The sequence below is a fragment of the Theropithecus gelada genome, chromosome 1 (assembly GCF_003255815.1).
Source record: "Theropithecus gelada isolate Dixy chromosome 1, Tgel_1.0, whole genome shotgun sequence".
NCBI classification, from domain to species: domain Eukaryota; kingdom Metazoa; phylum Chordata; class Mammalia; order Primates; family Cercopithecidae; genus Theropithecus; species Theropithecus gelada.
The window spans coordinates 89770397-89794993 of NC_037668.1; the positions used below are offsets into that span (position 1 = coordinate 89770397).

A 24597-nucleotide genomic window follows, 5' to 3' on the forward strand; every position below is an offset into this window, starting at 1 on the left:
GACTTAATGATCCTCCCGCCTCAACCTCCGGAGTAGCCAAAATTATAAGTGCGTGCCGCTATGCCAGGCTAACTTTTCAAACTTTTTGTACAGACAGGGTCTCGCTATGTTGCCCAGGCTTGTCTCAAACTCCTGGGCTGAAGCAGTCCTCCCAAAATGCTGGGATTACAAGCGTGAGTCACTGTATACAGCTTTGTAATTTATTTTTATCATCTATTTTTTTCTCATTAAGTTTTTAAGGAGCCTATCTTATTAATGTTTTCCAAGAAGTAGGTTTTAATTTCATTGAACTTCAGAATGTATTTTTATTTTGATTTGTTTGTTGGTGATAGTTCTATATTCATTCATTAGCAGATGCCCTTATCTTTGCTATTTTCTGTCTTCTTATTTCTTTGCATTTGCTATGTAGCTATTTTTCCAATTTCTTGGTTATAATGCTTTTTTTTTAACCTTTCTTGTTTTCTGGTAAATTCTTCAAAATTATAAATTGCCTTCTAAATTCTTCTTTAGCTGTGTCTCCCGAGTTTGACATCTAGAATTATAATTTTTATTCAATTGTGAATACTGTATTTCTTAATTTTCTGTTTAAAATCTTGGGTTTTTTACTAATATTATTTCTAAACACCTGAGGTTTTTAAAGTTATCTTTTTATTGTTAATTTATAATTTTTTTGTTTTATTGCATTATATTTCAAGAACACAGCCTGTGTAATATTGAGTCTTTGAGAGCTATTGAAGTTTCTTTTATGGCCCAATATGCAGCCTGTTTCTGTACTTGGTCTGTGTGTGATTTGCAAAAAATGTGCATTTTGTGTCTGTCAGGTGTACAGTTATCTTATATCTACTATTTTGAGTATTGTCTTGTTAAAGTTATCAACGTCTTTTTTTTAAAAAAAAAAAAAAAGATGCTTTATTACTTTCTGAGAGAGGTGTGTTAAAATTGGTGTTTCGTGTTGTTTTCTTAGCTGTGATATCATTTCTTAACTGTCTTACCATGTAAGTCCAATAAACAAAGCAGATGAGAGCATAAGTGCTCTGGTTGAATCTGGAGAAAAGATCTTAAATGGAGCCTCTTCTCAACCCCCCCATCCTGGGGGACTCTATGGCACCTCTGCAGAACCCGTAAAATGGAATATTATTGCTGTAAACAGCCTATCAACTAACCTTTCAGTCTTATTTCTGATCACCCACCCACTAGTCCAGAGAATTTCCAGTTTGCAGCCAGCAGCTACCTATGTTCTCCTCCCTATCCCAGCTGCATTTTCCTCTTGCCATTTCACCCACCAAGATTCTTTATCACATAATCAAATTGCGTACCATACTCAAGACTGCTTAAATTTTCCTAATTCCAAAAAATATTTTCTAGCCATATCCATTTTTGGAATTCTAAAAATAATTACTGGGGCCAGGCATGGTGGCTCATGTCTGTAATCCCAGCACTGTAAGAGGCCGAGGCGGGCGGATCACCTGAAATCAGGAGTTTGAGACCAGCCTGGGCCGCACGGTGAAACCCTGTCTCTACTAAAAATAAAAAAATTAGCTGGGTGTGGTGGCGCACACCTGTGATCCCAGCAACTCAGGAGGCTGAAGCACAAGAATCTGGGAGGTGGAGGTTGCCGTGACCCAAGATCGCACCACTGCACTCCAGCCTGAGTGGCAGAGCGAGACTTCATCTCAAAAAATAAAATAAAATAAAAGCAATTATTGGTGGCACAATTAATTTAGTATTTATTCACTGATCTAATTAATAAGTTAGTATTTATTCAGTGACCAGCAGTCATAATGGTTGGGAATTTAAAAAATAATTGCAGTCGTTGAATATTTGTTGTGTTAACTTTATCTCTCCTATTATGCTGTGTGAGCATCTTTATTGTAATGCATGTCTTACTCGTCTCTATTCATTCAAGTACCCACACAGCATCTTGTTCTTGGTTGCCGACCAGCAAAAATGCCTTGTATTTATTCACTTCAGTGTAAATATGACTTAACTCTTTTCCTATATAGTTAACAGTTTTGTGATCTTGCAAGTCCTTCATTTTACTGTATTTTGCTAAATATGTTCATTTATTAGTAACAAGCTTTGTTCAGTGAGAGTTCTTTAAGATTCTCTTCAAAATTCTTGTAAAGCAGATTTATTTTCATTCTAAAATAAGCCCCCCTTATGCCTTATTCTTTTATTATAAATTCATGCATAAAGTCATTTTTATGAGTTTAAATTTATCTACTCACTTATAAAGCAGTGTTTGTTGAGTCTGGTAAAGCGATGGAGTGGACTGGGCTGTCTTCTTCCCCACTCTACCTTAAGACAAATGATTTGACTTGAGCTTTTAATTTGCAAGGTTCCCTCCTAAGGACAGCAAATGTAATATAAGTGAAGCATTAGAATGAGCATTTAGAGTTCCAAGAGTGTCACAGTCTACTAATTTGTTATTTAAAAGCTGTTGAGATGATTGCTTCCAGCCATGGTATTAGACATGTAGCTTTTGAGTGTGGTGGCATACCTGGCCTGATCTTGTGCTGTGTGGGGCACAGGACATGCTTAAGGCAGTGCTATCCTCACACTGATTTGTCAGTGTGGTTTTGCTGCACAGAACCAACACAAGTGAGACATAGCCAGCCATCTCCTAAAACAGGTCCTTTTGACCCTAACATAGAGGTAGCAAAGTGAGACAGAAGATGGAATAAGAGAAGTATAGAACACCTATAAACTATGAGCCGCTAAGCCCTTTAACATGTATGTTGTTTAATTTTCTCAACATCCATGAAATGGATAGTAACGATTTATAGATGAAGAAGTGGAACCTCATAGAGATAGATAAAACAGTGTATTCATTGTTAGATATTGAGTAAGTGGTAGATTTGTGGAATGAATTCAAATATGACAGCTAAACCAACACCCTTAATTCCTCTTGCTTTTGCTCCCATAACCCAGTGTTATTTGGTACCCTTCGTATTAATATATATTAATGTAATTATTTAATATATATTAATGTAATTATTTAGAATTAATTGTTGATTTTCTTTCCTACTGGACCATAAGTCCTAAGAGGAGAAAGCATGATTGTTTTGTTCAGCATTATATCTCTAAGACCAAACACTTTGCTTGCCTTAAATCTGGTGCTCAGTTAATATTTTTGTTTCCGTTTGTAGTGCGGGTGGGTTGGGGCAGATAGGAAAGGGACCATGGTTTCTGCCACTTTGTGTTGATTGACTTAGGTAAGAAGAGTCCACAGAAAGTCTAGGCCAGTGTGAACCTGAACAATCAGAAGGTCTTATGGGTGAGTTAAACTTCTTAGCAGGAAATAAAATAATTTTTAACTGTAACCTACATCTAAGGCCATGCATGGCCTTAAGTACCTTCATTCTCAAAAATAAATTATTATAGAGGTTGGCACAGTGCCAACCTCAAAAATAAATTATTATAGAGGTTGGCACAGTGCCACATACTAGTAGTTCCAGCTACTTGGGAGGCTGAGGCAGAAGTTGGAGGCTGCAGTGTGCTATAGTCACGCCTGTGAACAGCCACTGCAGCACTCCAGTCTGGGCAATATAGCAAGACTCTGTCTCTTCAAAAACAAAAAAGGTACCATGGTTGAGAAATCACAGTAAGGATGGGGAAATGCTGACATCTCAATAATACAGATCAAGCTACTCTATTTAATGTTTTAAAAATTCTTTTAATAGAAAAAATCAGACAAAGATATGCAGATCTGCCTGGAGAACTGCACATTATTGAACTTGAAAAAGATAAGAATGGACTTGGACTCAGCCTTGCTGGTAATAAAGACCGATCACGCATGAGCATATTTGTGGTGGGAATTAACCCGGAAGGACCTGCTGCCACAGATGGACGAATGCGTATTGGAGATGAACTCTTAGAGGTGAGAAGCATTTGTTTTTAACTTGTCTTTTGGTGAAGTGGATGGGTGCAGTGGATGTTCTACAGGAAAATGAGGTGAAAGAAAAGAATGATGTCAAATTATATTTCCTTCAACTACTTAAAATCATTTTTCAAAGCAAGAACAGAAATGTTGCTTGCAAATGTTATTTGCTGCTTATGTGAAAACTAATCTCACAGAATATTTTAGAAGTTCTTCAGTAAAATATCATCGAAACATATTAAAACCTTTGTTTTTAATATCAATTTTTAAATATTCAAAATTAATTTGTTTGTATATTAACCTAATTTTGGTAGTATTTATCAAAATTCTCTTTGGGTTTTGAATTAATCATATGTGTAACTGTTACTGTTCTTCAGTTTTTTGGGGCAGGGAAGTGGGGAAGATGTTACAGCCAACAAGAGCCTGTGAACGTCTCAAAAATAATAGTTAATGTCTGTGAAGTTCAGGATATGGGTTAAGGTTACATAGGTTCTTTCTTTAGGAATAGAATAGACAAAAGAGAAGCTAAGAAGATGACTGATCCTCTTTAAATTACTCTAGATAATTTCATTAATAATCTGAAAAGGTTATTATTCTTCTACACTTAAATTCAAGGTATCTGTTCTGAGCTTATCTTAGTTTGATACTCATTTGGTTGTTCATTCGCTCATTCTTTCAGCTAACACTTCTGAGTGTCTATTAGGACCAGAAACAGAAAAAGAGATGAAGACATCCAGTTCCTTCATTAGTATAGCTCACAGTTTAGAAGAAGAAAACAGACATGAAAAGATATTTATATTACAAAATGAGAAATGCAATAATGATGATGATATGATGATGATGATGATGATGATGACAATAACTGCTAAAATATACCTGGTACCAAACAGAACAACCTCTTTTACTGGTGAGATCAGAAAGTAAATGATGGTGTTAGGATTCAATGGCAGGCAGTTTGACTTGTAGCTCTCTGTAAACCATTGTGCTTTAAGGCCTATTTGATAAAATGTTCCAACTTTAGGACATTTAGGCGAGCCAAATCACGGAGATGCTGAGCGTTAGACTGCTTACTTGAAATGAAGGCTTACTGATTTTGCATTTTATGATTTCCTCCTCAGACTTGACTCAGAATAGAATTTACAGTCATCCATAATTTTACTTGCCTAATAATAACTACTGCCACAGCTGGCCAGGTGCAACAGGAAGACCATCACCATCAACTCTTTCTTCCAATCGCTGGTTGCTTCTTCCCACTTAAAACCTGTTTCTGCAAAGAAGTCACTTCCAGGAATACTTTTCTTTTCTTGTTCTTTTATGATATAGCATCCTGAATGGGACCCACATTGGGTCATAACCCTGACTAGTATAATCATTAGATAAATAAAGTCAAAGATGACCTTATGTAACTAATATTATTCATTACCTCAGTTTGTTTCCTTTGGCTTATGTTTAGAGACTTCCTCAGAGATGAGACAAAAGCGATGGCGGTAGTAAAAATGATGAAAGTTAGAGCCAGTGTACTCAGTTATTACTAGCACTGCGCATATGCATTGTACATATTTGTATTCAGTATTCTTAAGAACGCTTTATGGTAACAACTATTATTATCTCCATTTTATGGATGAGAAACTGGGTAAATAACATACCTAATATTGCAGAACTAAGTGACTAAGTGTGGTTAAGAACCCAGGCTTGCCAGACTCCAAGACCCATGCTACAGCCACTGAGGTATACTGTGTTCCCCATGGGACTTTTTTTTTTTTGAGACGGAGTTTCCCTCTTGTTGCCCAGGCTGGAGTGCAATGGCGTGATCTTGGTTCACCGCAACCTCCGCCTCCCAGGTTCAAGAGATTCTCCTGCCTCAGCCTCCCAAGTAGCCAGGATTACAGGCAAGCACCACCATGCCCGGCTAATTTTTGTATTTTTAGTAGAGACAGGCTTTCTCCATGTTGGTCGGGCTGGTCTCGAACTCCCGACCTCAAGTGATCCACCCACCTCGGCTTCCCAAAGTGCTGGGATTACAGGCATGAGCCACTGGGCCTGATCCCCGTGGAACTTCTTTAACCAACTCAGCTTGTTTAGATTCAGGAGATTCCTGATTTTTTTATGCTTTCATCTTTAGGGAATCATGTATATTAAGTCACTCTGTTGTGTTATACATATCTAGACAGAGATTTCCTGTCTTGCTTGGTATATGGAAACACTCCAAAGGCTATAATTTGGAATATGAGGATTCTTGTTCCATTCTTTCTACCTTATTAAGACTCAAGATGGAATGTCCTGTGGTATCCAGAACAACAGGAGCACGGGTATTTTATTTCTCTGTCTGACATTTTATTAGACACTGGTAACAAATGAGCTGTGGCTGCAGAGTAATGAGAGTATTTTACAGGTCAGACACAAAATTCAGCACTATGTATGCGGCAGCAAGCACTGGACTCAGAAGACCTACCATAACTTGTCTCAATGCTTTTGATTATTGGTTATATTTCAGAAGTTGCTCAGCATAATGTATGTAGGAGGTAAAGAGTTTTCCTTGTCTTAGACAGCAGAACATCAGCTGACATCAAATGTGTGAAGATTGTCCCCCACATGCCAAGCAGTTCTCCAGCTGACAGCAATTGAGTATCCTATGATTCAATTCAGTTCTGACACTAGGTACCTGGAGACAGCGTCAGTCCCACAGGTTAAGGGCTCAGTCCCGCAACACTGTCTCCCACCACTTTAGAGGCCATTCGCAATCCCAGGTTATGACCTGAACTTCTGACCAACCAGCTCTTAATTGGGAGTTTCCATGAACCCCTACTCAGGTTTGATTAATTTCCTAGGATGGCTCACAGAAGACAGGGAAACGATTTACTTACATTTAGCCATAAAGGAAGTTAGGAAGATACGGGCGAACAAGCAGATGAAGAGACAAATATACAGGTTGAGGTGTAAGTGAAGGGGAGGGCAGAGTTTCCATGCCCTGTCTGGGTGTGCTACCCTCCAGACAGGTCCACATGTTCAGCAAGCCAAGAGCTATTCAAACCCCATAGTTCAGGGGTTTTTATTAAGGCTTCATCATGTAGGCATGAGCAATTATTACCTCATTCTCCCTGAGGGTCGGAACTGAACATTCCAAGCTTTTAGCCGTGGTTTGGTCCTTCTGGCAATCATCTCCCATTCAAGAACCCACCAAGAGTTGCCTCATTAGAACAAAAGACACTCTTGTTGCCCAAGGAATTCCAAGGGATTAGGAGCTCTGTGTCAGGAACCCAGATCAGAGACCAAATATTAAAACAAAAAAAGATTTGAACTCCTGCTGGAATACAAAATCCTCGAGCATCTGCAAACTAAAAACTGACTCGAGGGTTTTTTTCCTAGTCATTGGGAATGTAGAGCAGTGTGTCTTGCATGTCATCGGAAGAATAGATTTTTGTTTTGGTTTTGTTTTGGTTTTGTTTTGAAAATGACTCTGAACATTTATTTCCATTGCAATTTCTGTGGCTAAGAAGACTTAAACTTTACAAGTATTATCCTTTTAAGATCATTTTAATTTTAGTTGAGCGCAGAGGGCTTTTATAACAAATATGCAGAAATTTTGGAGGGCTGTGATTTTTCCAGTATTAAACATGCATGCATTCATCTTGCAGTTTATTTTCTCATTGTGTCTGTATATATCGCTTTTCTCTGCAGCATGATTTCTCTTTTGATAATGCCCTTTAGGGCACAACTAGTTATTGGTAACTGAAAGTATCTTAATCATTATGGCTGCTTCTGTTTTTTCATGAACAAAGGTTATTCATATGTTAGCATATAGTTTCTTTGCACCCACTATTTATGTCTGAATCATTTGTCACAAGAGAGTGTGTGCTGATGAGATTCTAAGTTTGTGTGTTTAAACTTTTTTTTGAGTGAGGGAAGAAAAAGCTGTATGCATTTCATTGCTGTCTACAGCTTTCTTTCGGATTATGTTCATGGGTTTGTGTGTATACAATATGAAGAATGATCTGAAGTAATTGTGTTGTATTTACGTTTTTTCACCAGTCTTTGATTAAATAAAAAGGAAAACCCGAAAAAAAAAAAAAAAAAAAGATGTACCTAGCACCTAGCACCCCTGTTGCTCAGGAAATTACAAGGGTTTTAGGAGCTCTGTGCCAGAAACTGCAAGCAGAGAACAAATATGTATTTCTGATTATATCACAATAGCACAGCATGGTGAATAGTTAACTGTTAATTAAAACAGACTTCCACCCCCTTAGAAACTTCAGGTATCTGTTTGCTAGGCTGGAGTCTGGAAGAACTCTGCTGGATAAAAAATAAGAACATTTTGCTTTATTGGACTCCTTCTGTTCTTTCCTTTGACTTTCTGAATTTGGCCCTTTCATTGCAGTTCAGCAACTTCATCTTCATGCAGAGACGGAATGAGCAGAAAGATTAAACATACCAATAACTTAACTCCCCATCACTCCACAAAGATTCTGTAGTTAAAAAAAAAAAGATGACGAATACAAAAGATAACGATACAAATCGTTAGAATACAGATTCTGGCATCATGTATCTTTGGCTAATTGTTTATCTTCTCTAAGCCTCAGCTACCTCCTTTTTCAAATGGGGATTATTAATTCATTCAGCAAATATCTTACTGTGCATCTGTCATATAGCAGGCGCTGTATGAACAAAGTGTAGATTCTCTATTGGTGAACAAAATACATAATACCTGCCCTCACAGAGCTTCCAGTCTAGTGATTGTACAGCATCAACCTCAGAAGATACTGTGGGAATTAGTAAGAGTATCTGGTACATAGCAATACCTTAATACATTTCAGATGATTTTGATTTTATTCATATGTTGTTCAGAGTTGTTTAGCCCAGTTCTTTTTAGTTCATATATATTAATGCCTTTGTCTCTAAAAGTATGTCCCATAGAGAAGTCATCTTTTTATTCCTTGATGGCTCCATACAACATCCTGAAGAGCTGGGAGAATGGAAAAATGCATATACAAGATTCTTTTTGTTGTTGTTGTTCCCAAGTCAGAGTTTTGCTCTTGTTGCCCAGGCTGGAGTGCAATGGCGCCATCTTGGCTCACTGCAACCTCCGCCTCCCAGGTTCAAGCAATTCTCCTGCCTCAGCCTCCCAAATAGCTGGGATTACAGGTGCATGCTACCACGCCTGGCTAATTCTTTGTATTTAGTAGAGACAGGGTTTCACCATATTGGTCAGGCTGGTCTCAAACTCCTGACCTCAGGTGATCCACCTGCCTCAGCCTCCCAAAGTGTTGGGATTACAGGAGTGAGCCACTGTGCCCAGCCCATATACAGGATTCTTAAGCATTTATAACCCATCTTCTCATTGGGCTTTAGGTCAGGGATGATAGAGAATTAAATTAATGTAAGAACCATTTCCCTGATTTCTTTTTAGAGCTCAGAAAAATTTTCTTTTTTCTTTTTCTTTTTTTTTTTTTTTTTTTTTTGGAGACAGAGTCTTGCTCTGTTGCCCAGGCCAGAGTACAGTGGCGCCATCTTGGCTCACTGCAAGTTCCGCCTTCCGGGTTCACACCATTCTCCTGCCTCAGCCTCCCAAGCAGCTGGGACTACAGGCACCCGCCACCGCACCTAGCTAATTTTTTTGTATTTTTAGTAGAGACAGGGTTTCACCATGTTAGCCAGGTGATCTCGATCTCCTGACCTCGTGATCTGCCCTCCTCAGTCTCCCAAAGTGCTGGGATTATAGGCGTGAGCCACTGTGCCTGACAAAAAAAATTTTCAATTATTATTCTATGATATGTGAAGAATTTATATATAGTATAATCCCGACTCCAATGTGCTTTTGAGTTGAGTATAGGAAATTGATTTAATGATGAGCCAAGAAAGCTAAAGCCAGTGTTATAATAGCTGTTCTTTGGATATTACAGTGTAGTAGATTGTAGAATTATACTGAATTATATAGGAAGCATTTGCAAGTGGGCTTTTAGATTATACCTGTTGGGTTTCTGAGAGCAATCATGAGTGGTTGCTTTACCCCCTGACACTGTTTATTTGTATAGTCCCTCCCTCAATTGAAGTAAAATGCTCAGTATCTTGATTATTTTTATAACTTCATTGTTTGCACATATTATTTATCATTACTGTTTTGTCTCTATGGTATGGCTTTGCTCACAGTTTCCTTTTATTTATACCTGATCTTAAGTCCTTCAGACCCTTAGATGAGGCTAATTTATAGAAAATAGCAAAAAGAGAGGTCAAGCATACATTGTGGCTTCTTTGAAGCCAGAAACTCAGCTTCTCTTTGAGAGCCCTGTGCATGACAGACTTTTGGTGTGACATTTGCTAGCAGTTTTGCTGTGGGACTGCACCATTACAATGGAAGAGCAGTCAGCACATTCTGTCCATCAATGGCTCAGTTCACATACAAAAGAAATTTTACATTAAGCCCCTGAAAGACAATATGATTAAATCTCAGCTTCTTTACCCTTTACTTCCACGCTAGTAAGAGGGTTACTGAATTAATTTCAAAAGGCATTAACATATAATCACCATGTAGACTGGAATGAGACTTACGCTAGAGTATTGGCTTTCCCAAAGCAATTAGTCCCGGAAAATGCACAGGCCTGGGCATGGGGCTGTCATATGAATATAGGATTCATTTATCATCTTCCCTTCAGTGCAAATGTGGGAAAAAAGAGTTGATGGGGCTGTGCAGAGAATTGGAGTGATTTGTCAGGTTCCAGAAGCAGCCAGAAGGAACAAAGTGGGTGGCACAAGAAGTGCACAATTGATCAGGCTAGTATATTGAGCTGTGTTTCGTCTGGCTCCCAAGCCTTTTGAGATAGAAGAAGTGTGCAGTACATTCCCTTTGTATCATTTACCTGAAGGATAACCCAAGTAAAATCCTGTTATTTTGCACATGTGTAAAATGATATTTAAGAATCATGAAAAAGTCAAAAGCATGAATGTGTCTCATATTTGTGACGGATAAAGACAGAGCTACAGGTAATCTCAGATCTCAGTGTCCAGTAATATTTTTTAATTTTTTTTTTTTGAGACGGAGTCTCGCTCTGTCCTCTGACTGTATATATATGTGTGTGTGTGTATGTGTGTCTTTCTTCTGACTCCGTGTGTGTGTGTGAACACAAAGTTTTTAATTTTTATGTAAGAAAACACATGATTATTTTCCATTATTGTTTTGGTAATAATTTGAAAGGCTTTTCCCTGTACCAAGGTTATATTGTTTTGTTTTGTTTTTTTGAAACAGAGTCTCGCTCTGTCGCCCAGGCTGGAGTGCAGTGGCCGGATCTCAGCTCACTGCAAGTTCCGCCTCCCGGGTTTACGCCATTCTCCTGCCTCAGCCTCCCGAGTAGCTGGGACTACAGGCGCCCGCCACCTCACCCGGCTAGTTTTTTGTATTTTTTAGTAGAGACGGGGTTTCACCGTGTTAGCCAGGATGGTCTCGATCTCCTGACCTCGTGATCCGCCCATCTCGGCCTCCCAAAGTGCTGGGATTACAGGCTTGAGCCACCACGCCTGGCCCAGTAATATTTATTTTATAAGAGAAAAAACTGAAACCATGAAAGTTAAATGACTTGCCCAAGTATACATGCAGCTGCTTTATGCAGAACTCCTGCCAGGAGCCCTTACCAGCACCACTGTCTCAGCAGTTTATCCGTGACTCTCTGCTTGCTGCCGTGAACTGTTTTTGAAATCTTCTGGAAAACTTAGATATGTTTGGAAGTATAGTAGAGTAGTTAATAAATCACTAGCTTCTGCATATGTATGGATAAGATTGCTTATAATTTATAGTCAGAAGCTTCTGTCATCTAGATTGGCGCTTTTAGATTACCATACATGGATGCAATTTTATGAAGTATGTTTCTTAATGAAATAACTATGCCCTCAGAGACCTCATGTAATAAAATATCCCATTACAGAAACAGTAGTTTGAGGAACAGGAAGAAGAACAAAGAATTAAAAATTGCAAGAAAATAACTTTTCCTGTAGCTTTATTAATAGAGATAGGTTCTTTTTTTTCTTTTCTTTTCTTTTTTTTTTTTTGAGATGGAGTCTTGCTCTATCGCCCAGGCTGAAGTGCAGTGGCACAATCTTGGCTCACAGCAAACTCTGCCTCCTGGGTTCAAGTAATTCTTGTGCCTCAGCCTCCTGAGTACCTGGGATTACAGGTGCACACCACCACGCCCAGCTAATTTTTGTATTTTAGTGGAGATGCGGTGTCACCATGTTGGCCAGGCTAGTCTTGAACTCCTGACCTCAAGTGATCTGCCCACCTTGGCCTCCCAAAGTGCTGGGATTATAGGGGTGAGCTACTGTGCCTGGCCAGAGATAGGTTCTAAATAGCTGAAAGTGTAAAAATAAATTGATCAAGTGTTCGATTGTAGCTATGGTTTCACTAATACTAAATACTATTCACTAATACTAAAATATTACATTTTAGTATGTGATTTGTTGTATGTCAATATTGTATCTCAAAGCTATTAAGAAACGGGTGATTAAACCTGACACAAATACATTTTGTAAGCAAGCCCTGAATATGACCTTCCCCTATGCAGAGCCAAAGTCACCTCATTTTGTTATTCGTAAGATGATCTGCAACCCGGTTCACAACTCTAAAAGTCGCCAGAAGACTGTGGTGCTGGCTGAGTGGTCAGCCTCACACACTAAGTGCAGTCCTCTGGTCATTACAGCATTGTCACCAATAGCTATCTGTGTCTTGCTAATCATGTTCCCTAAGTAATCAATTATGTTATACTCAGTTTCAGTTACAAAAGACTTGCTCATAAAAGAAATTGGGAGTGAGGTTGGTGCTGAATAGGGAATTGAGCTAACATTGAGTACTTACTATTTGCCTGGCAGTGCTAAATTCTTTACACGCATTCTCTCTCTTAACTTTTACCATAACCCTATGAAGTAGGTGCTTAAATTCTCATTTTATAGGTAAGGAAACTGTGACATTAAGGGTTGGGATAAATATGCAGACACTGGCTTTTCTGACTCAAAGGCTATGTTTTTAAGTTATTTGAGTTCTGGATTAATAATGATTCTAGAAGGTAATAAGTGAATTCATTACCATTTTGTATTAATACTTTTGGTAGATACAGATTAATGCAATTTATCTAGTACTAGTTTAAAACACCCAAGGTAGTTTCTCACAATACAATTCCATGCTATTCTTATCTTCTTAGTTTTGTGTGTGTGTGTGTGTGTGTGTGTGTGTGTTTAAAGACAGGGTCTCGCTCTGTCACCCAGGCTGGGGGTGCAATGGAATGATCATAGCTCACTGTAACTTGAAACTCCTGGGCTCCAGTAATCCTCCCTCCTCAGCTTCCTGAGTAGCTAGGACTACAGGTACATGCCAGTGTGCCCAGCTAATATATATATATATATATATTTTTTTTTTTTTTCCTTTTTGAGACAATCTCACCCTGTCACCCAGGCTGGAGTGCAGTGGCGTGATCTCGGCTCACTGCAACCTCCACCTCCTAAATTCAAGCTGTTCTCCTGCCTCAGCCTCTTGATTAACTGAGATTATAGGCATGCGCCACCAGGCCTGACTAATTTTTTTTGTATTTTTAGTAGAGATGGGGTTTCACCATTTTGGTCAGGCTGGTCTAAACTCCTGACCTTAAGTGATCTGCCTGCCTCTGCCTCCCAAAGTTCTGGGATTACAGACGTGAGCCACTGCGCCCAGCCCAGCTAATTTTTATTTAATTTGTTATAGAGTTAAAGTCTTTCTGTATTGCCCAGGCTGATCTCCAACTCCTAGGCTCAAGCAATCTTCCCACCTCGACCTCCCAAAGGGCTGGAATTACAGATGTGAGCCACTGTGCCCAGCCTATCTTCTAAAAATTCAATGCCACTTCGAATTAATTAAAAGTAGTACGTAGTTGTGAAATTACATTCATCGCCTAAGAACCAAAGAAGAAGAAAATTAATTTGATGAGCTTGTTCTTGCACTAGGAGAGCTTGTCTGAACTTCATAATTAAAGACCTTTACCCTTCAGTTCCTTCAGAGAGTTACAGTTTTATTTTCCAGCTGCAGAAACTATATGTAAAACCTAGTTCGTATCGGTTGGCCTCATTCTTTTGTTTCCTGCTATGAAGTCTTTTGAGTTCTATTTCTGCCATTTTTGTTTCTGACTGTGGCTTGTTTGGAGAATAGTTAAATTATTTAGTCATACTTCCTTATGCCACTGAAATATTGAGGCCAAAAATCCATATTCTTGTCTTGGAGGAATGACAATCGTTTATTTTTTTATTTATTTATTTATTTATTTTTTTTTTTTTTGAGACGGAGTCTCGCTCTGTCACCCAGGCTGGAGTGCAGTGGCCGGATCTTAGCTCACTGCAAGCTCCGCCTCCCGGGTTCACGCCATTCTCCTGCCTCAGCCTCCCGAGTAGCTGGGACTACAGGCGCCTGCCACCACGCCCGGCTAAGTTTTTTTTGTATTTTTTAGTAGAGACGGGGTTTCACTGTGTTAGCCAGGATGGTCTCGATCTCCTGACCTCGTGATCCGCCCGTCTCGGCCTCCAAAGTGCTGGGATTACAGGCTTGAGCCACCGCGCCCGGCCTCGTTTATTTTTTATTACTGCAGTCCTCATTATTGCTCTCACAAAAGCTTTATGTGTGGTCTCTCCAGTGAGCCAAATTATCTTAAAATTATGGAAAGTGCCATGAAAATAGAAAGTAAAAATGATGATTGAAGAAGCAGATTACTGAAGAAATCTGTTAAAAAAAAAAAAAAAAAGTAGTGACAAGAACGTATGCTGGAGAAGAAATTTATAGGAGTAATTTTCAGCAGTGCCTCTCTCGACTCTTCTTTCTGCAGTTTTCCCCCATGTCTTCCATAACCTATTGGGATTGTTCTCTGGGCCTCCATTTCCTCCTTTGTCCAGCGCCTTCCCAACTTCCTTCCTGTCCTATGGATATTGTAGTGACTGTACTGAAATGCAGCCTGGAAAAATATGCTCTTAGAATTGAGAGAAGTTTTCTTATATTAGCCTTTTGTATTTTGCTTTATTTTATATTTTCTGCCCCATTAACAGTATATAAGAGAGGCGGGGCACAGTGGCTCACACCTGTAATCCCAGCACTTTGGGAGGCTGAGGCGGGCAGATCACCTGAGGTCAGGAGTTCAAGACCAGCCTGGCCAACATGGTGAAACACATGTCTACTAAAAATACAAAAATTAGCCAAAAATGGTGCTACACAGCTGTAATCTCAGCTACTTGGGAGGCTGAGCCACAAGAGTTGCTTGAACCTGGGAGGTGGAGGTTACAGTGAGCTGAGATCACACCACTGCACTCTAGCCTGGGTGACAGAGTGAGACTCTATCTCAAAACAAAACAAAACAGAACAAAAAAACAGTATATAAGAGAGGCCGTTCCACTCCTTCCACCCCAAAAGCTAGCAAATACTGGATATTCTAAGACCTTAGGCAACCTGATAGGTGAAAATTCTATCATTAGAGCAAGTTTTTCTCTACATACACAGGTAAGGAAGAAAGTAGTACTGTGCTGAGATGAGGCAGAGTTGTGGTTTTTGTTTTTGTTGTTTTTTTGGTTTTCTTTTAGGCAGAGTCTTGTTCTGTCGCCCAGGCTGGAGTTCAGTGGTACCATCTCGGCTCACTGCAACCTCTGCCTCCCAAGTTCAAGCAATTCTGCCTCAGTCTTCCGAGTAGCTGGGATTACAGGTGCCTGCCACCATGCCCAGCTAATTTTTGTATTTTTAGTAGAGATGGGGTTTCACCAGGCTGGTCTCGAACTTCTGACCTCAGGTGATCCTCCCACCTCAGCCTCCCAACGTGCTGGGATTACAGGTGTGAGCCATCACGCCCGGCCCAGAGTTTTTAAAGTTGACACTTGAGTTGGGTTTTTCTCTGTCTTTACCACTGTACAAAAATAATAGAATGAGAATTGGGTGCTGGGTTTTGTTTTGTTGTTTTAGTAGTGGCAGGAAGCTGGGGATGCAGGTGATTGGGATGAGTATTACAGAGGTAGCAGGAGTCCCATGGCACCAAGTTCTGTCTTCTTGTTACCCATTCCAGAGGCCCCGAACCTACGTAGAGGCTTTGAGATCAGGAGACTTGAGCTTGGATTCTGGCTCTGCCACCTCCTTACCTAGAACGCCTTTATAAGTCACTGAGTTTGTGAGTCTCAATGTCGTCATTACAAAAGTACAGGAACACCAACCTTCTCTGTCATGTTGAGCAGTGTGGCAGTGCTGGACTCTATGAGTTATACTTTAAAAACTATCAACTGTATATGATGTAATCCTGCCCCTGCAGGACTGCTTCACTAACAAGATTACTGTTTAAAAGAAAGAAAAAGAGAGCAGGGCACAGTGGCTCATGCCTGTAATCCTAGCACTTTGGGAGGCTGAGGCAAGTTCATCATTTGAGGTCAGGAGTTCGAGGCCAGCCTGGCCAACATAGTGGAACCCCGTCTCTACCAGAAATGCAAAAAAGTTATCTGGGTATGGTAGCGCATGCCTGTAATCCCAGCTACTTGGGAGGCTGAGGCAGGAGAATCGCTTGATCCCCGGAGGCAGAGGTTGTAGTGAGCCAAGATTGTGCCACTGTACTCCAGCCTAGGCGACAAGAGCGAAACTCCGTCTCAAAAAAAAAAAAAGAGAGAGAGAGAGAAACTGGAGTTGGAAGGGGGCACAGTTAGGGAGTTTATTGATACAGTCCTTTGATGATTGAATGGATTTTTGACTATGTCTATACAAGGGACAAGTAAAATATTTTGAAGGCAAGAGAAAAGATTTCTAGCAACAGAGAGAATTGAGGTGGGGTTCTAATTAGATCAGCTGTTTTTATGAAAAGGAGGAAACATTAAGCATTACTAGTTTAGGGAAAGTCTTGACTGGTGGCATATAGCAATGTTCTTGGAAGAAGAAATTCCAGGTCATTTTTCACCTGAGTCCTGTCTGCTTTTGTGGCTAACAATACTATTGATAGAGTTAGGCTGTAATATCCCCATGTCCTAGGAAACCATGATTCCTCTGCAATATAAGAGGTGGATTATACTGTGCCTTCATTCATTTATTCTTTCCTTTGCCATGCAGCTAATAGGAAAGTACCTATAGTCACCTACTTCATTTGGCCAAGTGAAACAGCTTGTGGCAATTGGAGCAACTTCCACAGGAGTATTCAAAATTAGAACAACACAGAAACATATTTCTCAATTTTCTCGAAGTCAGTATTTTTCAAAAACATGTCAGGGTTTAGAATTCAAAAGGATATCTTACTATTTTCCCCATATAACAAATTTAGACAGACGTGAGCTGCATATTACTATTATGCTGCCTTTAGAATGTATTTCAATTTAATTAGTTTTGTTTGAGAGAAAATAAATCTCTCGTCTTTAAGCCTTTTAAATGAATGTGATCCTTTGGAAACATTATACTTCACAAGAAATAGATTAAATTGCAGCTGTGGAAGATCTTACTTCAGCACTGCAATTTCCATTAAACTGAGTCCTTGAAACCTGCTCCTTTGCCCAAGGTATTAAGAAGTGGCTGCTTCTTGTACACTATTTTGTCTTTTCCAAGGAAAAAATTAATGTGATAATTTATTCAGAAGTCTTTTTTCATTATTGTGAAATTGTGTTTCACCTGAGTTTCAGGCATCTGCCCTGTCCTATCTCTAACCTGACACCCCTTTCCTCCCTTCGGTTCTCCCATCTGCAAAGTGGGAGCAGTGGTTTGGAAAGTGGGCATCCTCTTCAAATAGGGGCCAGTGCCCAAGATTTTTGGAAAGAAGAAACTACCTCTATTATCTCTGTCAGTCTACTTCCCTCCTCCCCAGCCTGAAAGCTACGCTGAAAAGGTACCTGTGGTTCCTACAGAGAGACCTTGAGTTTCACACCTGCGTGCCTTTCATATGCTTTTCCCCAGTCGTGGAGTCCTCTTGCCTCTCACTTCCCCTGTGCCTGCTAAGCTTCTCTCTAAACATTTGTCTACTCCTTCTTAAGGGCAAACACCCACCTCCAAGATGAGACAATTGCTTCTTATTTTATGCCTACACACATCATATGGCAATGCAATTATTTGTTTCCAAAACCATGTCACTTACAGAGTACCAGATCCTTGAGGGTAGCAACCATATCTGACAAAGTCACTTCTACAAAGTGGCTTTCAGAGAATCTGGTACCTGGAACACACTTAGTGTTTAATACATGGCAGCTATGATGACAATGGTAATGAAACTTCCTGTATCCTCATCACTTATGCAGTGATTGTTGAGTAAGTGAATAAATGGGTGAATATTCAACATATCTATTATACTTTCATTGGAGCATTTCTTGATCTGAGGTTTCTACTTTGTGAGCCCTATAAATTGGAATTCCAATTTCAGAGAATTAAAAAAATGAGTTACTTATTCTATGGCTTTTTTTTCACCCCAGGTAAATACCCTTAGGGAATGTTTTTTAATTAATAAGCTTTTAAACTGAAAGATTTTGGCTATAAATTCTGATTCTAGACGTGTTATGTTGGTCAAATTTCTTAAACTCACTGTGCCTCAATTTCTCCATCTATTTAATGAGGTAACCATGCAGTTCTCTACTGGTTTGAGTGAGACAAGTAATGTATTAGGCTTGTGTGCACATGTATGTGTGTGTGCCCTCTATGTTGTAAGCGTTTGTTACATGGTACTATTATAGTTATAAAATGTCAATATAGAAAAACAAACTGAAAATCACCTTAAATCCCACCACAGATATGATGATTGCTGACATTTAGTAGAGATACTCACAGAACTTTCTTTAAACCCACATAGAAACTTTTACATAAATGAAAATAATGTGGTAAATAAATAGGTTGCATGAAATTTGTTATTTTCTTCACTCTGCATGCAGTGTTTTCTTTCTACGACAATGCATTTACATCTGTATCATCCTCCCCTACCTCTGTTTAGTACCACAGTTTTCCATTTATTGATATATGATCATTAGGATAATCGTTTGTTGGTTAATATGTAGTTTTTTTCCCTTTTTCTCTTTTAAAAGAATAGCCATGAGAGGGATGACTGGGTTTTTTAATTTTTTAGGGTAAGTCTTTTTTGGGTTTTTTTTTTTTTTTTTTTTTTTTTGGGCATAGTTTCACTGTGTCACCCAGGCTTGAGGGCAGTGGTGTGATCTCAGCTTCCTGAGTGGCCAGACTGGTCTCGAACTCCTGACCTCAAGTGATCCACCCACCTTGGTTTCCCAAAGTGCTAGGATTACAGGTGCCCAGCCTAGGATACATTCTTAGAAGTGGAATTATTAGATTAAAAGTTAACCTATAAAAATACTCATCGTTATAAGTACTTATGATTTGCTTTTTTTTTTAAAGAAAAAAATTAGACCAGGCACAGTGGCTCATGCCTGTAGCCCCAGCACTTTGGGAGGCTGAGATGAGAGGATTGCCTGATCCCAGGAGTTCAGGACCACCCTGGGCAAGATAGCAAGACCTTGTCTCTACCAAAAAAATTAGCCAGGCATGGTGGTACATACCTGTACTCCTAACTACTTGGGAGGCTGAGGTGGGAGATTCCTTGAACCTGGGAGTTAGAGGCTTCAAGGCTACAGTGAGCTATGATTGTGCCACTGCACTCCAGCCTGGACAACAGAGCAAGACCCTGCCTCTTAAAAAAAAAAGTAAATTACAGAGAAGGATTCTCAGATTTAATTATCACCAATTCAAATTACATGAATTTCAACTCAGTTCTTTAATAATAATTTGTCACTTTTCATAATCTTTCTGCTTTAATAAAAGTGTGGGTGGGGTATTGTTAGGTATAATATGACACGATGTTCACACCTCAGGCAAATCTGTTACTTCAGCTAAACTTTAATTTTTATATAATTAATATTTCCATTCCTAACTTAAGTTAATTAACTTTTACTTCCAATTTGGCAGTTATTTTTAGTAGATTTAATTGAGCTGCTCTTCGGTATAAATTTCTTTTTGATTTTTTTTTGAGATGCAGTCTCACTCTGTCGCTCCAGGCTGGAGTGCGATGGCGTGATCTCGGCTCTCTGCAACCTCCATCTCCCCGGGTCAAGCTATTCTCCTGTCTCTGCCTCCCAAGTAGCTGGAATTACAGGTGCACGCCGCCACACCCGGCTAATATTTTGTATTTTTAGTAGAGACAGGGTTTCACCATGTTCCCCAGGCTGGTCTCGAACTCCTGAGCTCAGGCAATCCACCCACCTCAGCCTCCCAAAGTGCTAGGAGTACAGGCGTGAGCCACCATGTCCGGCCCAGTATAAATTTCTATTCGTGTTAGTTGAACTATAAAAAATTAAAAGTATTTGAAAACCTATCACTTCATATTTTTGAATAATTAATTTTATTGAAACAAATCTCATTAAAGATCTCTAAAGTGAAAGTTTGTATAGTATAACAAAAGGATTTGTATTCATTTACTTTTGCTGAATTTTCATTGGATTAACCCTAATTCTACTTCTGCTAGGTTAACGTTATAATTAAGTATCCCATCTCTGGTACATAAATATAAGAAGACTTAACTTATATCAGATTGTCTTCCCCCACTACAGTAGTTGAAACCAGTCTATAAGGGGAAAAGTCAAACACAATGAAAATCCATTATAATATGGCTTAGGAGCTTTGCAAACACAGTCAGGCCTTAATGGCAGGGATACATTTCTGAGAAATGCATCACTGAATGATTTTGTTGTATTAATGTCATAAAGTGTACAACCTAGATGATCTGGCCCACTCCACATCTAGGCTATATGATATAAGGCTATTGTTCCCAGGCTATAAACCTGGGCAGCATGTTACTGTACTGAAGACTGTAGGCAACTGTAACACAATGGTAAATATTTTTATATCTAAACATAGAAAAGGTACAATAAAAGTATGGTATTATAATCGTATGGGACCACCATCATATATGTGGTCCATCCTTTACTGAGGCATTATTATGTGGCACATGACTATAGAGGTATTTCTCATTTGAGGTTGTTATCTTCAGTATCCAGAGCTACCATAATTTGCTACTGAATGACATTTTATTGAGTTGGAAATTCAGAATCTGGGGAAAAAATGAATTCACTTACCCCTAAGGTAAAATATTACTGTCTTTCTGGGACTAGGCATCATGAAGCTGAGACAGAAGTTACTAGAACTATCTGGAAGACCTCAGAAGGCCCACTTTGTCAGTAATCAGATGAGGAAGCTAAAAACAGATAAGAAAACCAGAATTGTAGGTCAAGAGCATAGAAAGCTCCTTTGGACAGAAAGCTTTTTCCCTTTTTCTTTTTCTTCTTTTGTATCTTTTTGGATGCCAAGGCAAATTACTGAACATCTGAAAGAGCACAAGACTAGGAGATTGAAAGAGGTATGTCAGTTAGATTTACAAATTAATATTTAGAATTAGCAGGAGCCTAAGAAACCATATCAATGAATACTTTTTGGTTGCAAAGAACAGAAATTAGTTCAAATAATTGTCCCAGTCAGCTTGCGCTGACCATAGACATCTATTTCTCACAGTTCTGGAGGCTGAGAAGCCCAACACCTAGATGCTGCTTAATTTGGTTCCTGGTGAGGGCTGTCTTCCCTGGTTTGCAGACAGTGTTCCTGCTGTATGCACACACATGGTGAAGGGAGACATTATGACTCTTATTGTAAGGGCACTAATTTTCTCTATGAGGGCTCCATCCTCATGACCTTGTTGCTTCTCAAAGGCCCCACGTCCAAATACCATCGTATTGGGAATTAAGGCTTCAACATATGAATTTGCAGAGGGACATAAAAATTCAGCCCATAGCAACAGCTTCACCAAAAAAGTAGAATCTGTTGTAATCATGTGACTCCTTCCTGGAACCTGAAGATCAGGATGCACCAGGGCCTCGGGAAATGATGGCTTTTCCAGTCCCTTCATCTGTGTGGCAGAATATGGACATCTCGCAGAAGCTTAATGAACATGTAGAAAAGAACTGTGTCTCAGCTCCAATTTAAAACCCCCTAAAGAGAGAATCTCCTCAGCCGTGGCCCGGAGTGGCATGACAAGAAACACAAACTTGGCTGCCCACCATAAAGGATGGTATTTGTGATGAGAGGATTTGAAGGACAGTCCCTCACAAAGAGAAGCAGTTGTGTGATGGCAATGATCCCCCTAGGTATCTACTACATCCCTCATCTGGTCTGGCTTTCTCATCTTAGTGATATAGAAATTGAGATAGAATGCCATTAAATCACCTCCCATAGTCATGGCTTGATGAATGTGAGAAAAAGATATAATTTATCATCCAAACTGGGTAACTATTAGTAGGCACAGTGGCTCATGCCTGTAATCCCAGCACTTTGGGAGGCCAAGGCAAGTGGATCGCTTGAGTCCAGGAGTTCAAGACCAGCCTGGATAACATGGCAAGACCCCGTCTTTATGAAAAATGAGCCTGGTGTGTAGTGCGCACCTGTAGTCCCAGCTACTCAGGAAGCTGAGGTGGGAGGATTGTTTGAGTCTGGGAGGTCAAGTCTGCAGTGAGCCATGATCGCACCATTGCACTCCAGCCTGGGTGACAGAGCAAGACCCTGACTCAAAAATAAATAAATAATTGGAACAACATAAATAAACTAGGTTGTCTCAGGAAAATCAGGATATATGATTACCCTTGAATGAAAGAGTCATAGATCTCAGGTTTTGAGATAATAAATAGATTATTTGGGTAAATTGGAAGCGTCAAATCAGGACTAAAGATAGTTCTTCCCACCATTGTGGGATGATATCAAAGATAAAGACATGTCTAAATAATTTATTATTCTTCCCTTATATCATTCAGTCACCTTTGAAAGAAGAAACTTTGAGAAAGGCACTTAGTTTCTCTATTTCACAGTTTACTGGAAGTAAATGGAAAATAATATTTTTCCAATTTTGAGATAATCTGAATAAGCACTCCAGGTCATGAAAGGTGGGGAGCAATATTTGATCCAAAATGAAATATCTTAATTGTTTTTCTTGAGGCTGGGTCAGAAAAAGCTAAAGGGGTAGTCAACCTATATATATTGAACCTATTTGTTTACAGGCATACTTCAGCTAGATTATGGGTTCCATTCTAGACTACCACAATAAAGCGAATTATCAGAATAAAGTGAGTCACATGTGTTTGTTTGTTTCCCAGCATATGTGAAAGTTTTGTTTACACTATGGTTTATAAAGTGTGCATTAGCATGATGTCTAAACAAGTACATACATTAATTTTAAAATAATTTATTTCTAAAAAATGCTAACGATCATCTAAGCCTTCAGCAAGTTGTCATCTTTTTGCTGGTGGAGAGTCTCCTCCATGTTGATGGTTGCTGACTGATCAGGGTGGTGGTTGCTGAAGGTTGGGGTGGCTGTGACAACTTCATAAAGTAAGATAACAATGACATTTGCACATCGATTGACTCCTTTCATGAAAGATTTCTCAGTAACATCGGATGCTGTTTAATAGTATTTTACCCACAGTAGAATTTCTTTCAAAATTGGAGTCAGTCCTCTCAAACCCTAGGACTGCTTTATCAATGAAGTTTATGTAATAGTCTAGATTCATTGTCATTTCAACAATGTTCAAAGCATCTTCACCAGGAGTAGATTTCATGTCAAGAAACCACTTTTGATCAGGCCTGGTGGCTCACGCCTGTAATCCCAGCACTTTGGGAGGCCAAGGTGGGCAGATCACAAGGTCAGGAGTTCGAGACCAGCCTGGCCAAAATGGTGAAACCCTGTCTCTACTCAAAGTACAAAAATTAGCTGAGCGTGGTGGTGGGCACCTGTAATCCCAGCTACTGAGGAAGCTGAGGCAGGAGAATTGTTTGAACCTGAGAGGCAGAGGTTGCAGTGAGCCGAGATCGCGCCATTGCACTTCCAGTCTGGGAGACAGAGTGAGACTCCATCTCAAAAAAAAAAAAAAAAAAGAATAAGAAGAAACCAGTTTCTTTGCTCATCCATAGGAAGCAGCTCCTCATCTGTTCAAGTTTGATCATGAGATTGCAGCAATCCAGTCCCATCTTCAGGCTCCACTTCTGATTCTAGTTCTCTGGCCATTTCCACCACACCTGCAGTGACTTCCTTCACTGAAATCTTGAACCCCTCGAAGTCATTCAGGAGAGTTGTAATCAGCTTCTCCCAAATTCCTGTTAATGTTGATTTTTTTTTTTGTAGCCACATTTACTTAAGTGTACAGCTCAGTGGTAATAAATACAGGTATATTCTTTTTTTTCCTTCCTCTCTCCCAACTCCCCCACAAACCCCCTCCCCATCCCACCGCAGCCTCCGATAATCACCAGTCTACCTCTATCTTCATGAAATCTACTTTTTTAGCTCCCACATATGAGTGAGAACATGTGATATTTGTCTTTCTGTGCTTGGTATATTTCACTTAACATAATGGCCTTCAGTTCCATCCATATTATAGAAAATGACAGGATTTCATTCTTTGTTATGGCTGAATATTATTCCATTGTGTATATATACCACATTTTCATTATCCATTCACCTGTTGATGAGCACGTAGGTTGATTCCATATAAGGAAAGGAGTTTAATTGACTCATAGTTCCACATGGTTGGGGAGGCTTCAGGAAACTTACAATCATGACTGAAGGGGAAGGAAGCAAACACATCCTTCTTCACATGAAAGACTATTGTTGAAAATTTATTGTTTAGTGTAGCCATCTTTGTTATTGAGCTTAGCTAGATCTTCTGAATAACTTGCTGAAGTTTCTACATTA

At 39.4% G+C, this 24597-nt stretch overlaps 1 protein-coding gene across 3 annotated transcripts in view; it reads left to right on the forward strand.

Moving 5' to 3' along the window:
• The window catches only part of PATJ (PATJ, crumbs cell polarity complex component), a 419471-nt gene that overhangs the window by 240990 nt on the left and 153884 nt on the right, over positions 1 to 24597 (forward strand). For all 3 annotated transcript variants that reach the window (XM_025398758.1, XM_025398765.1, XM_025398774.1), the window contains exon 28: positions 3684 to 3880. In XM_025398758.1, coding sequence (XP_025254543.1) covers positions 3684 to 3880 — 197 coding nt within the window. The remainder of the gene's footprint in view (positions 1 to 3683; positions 3881 to 24597) is intronic.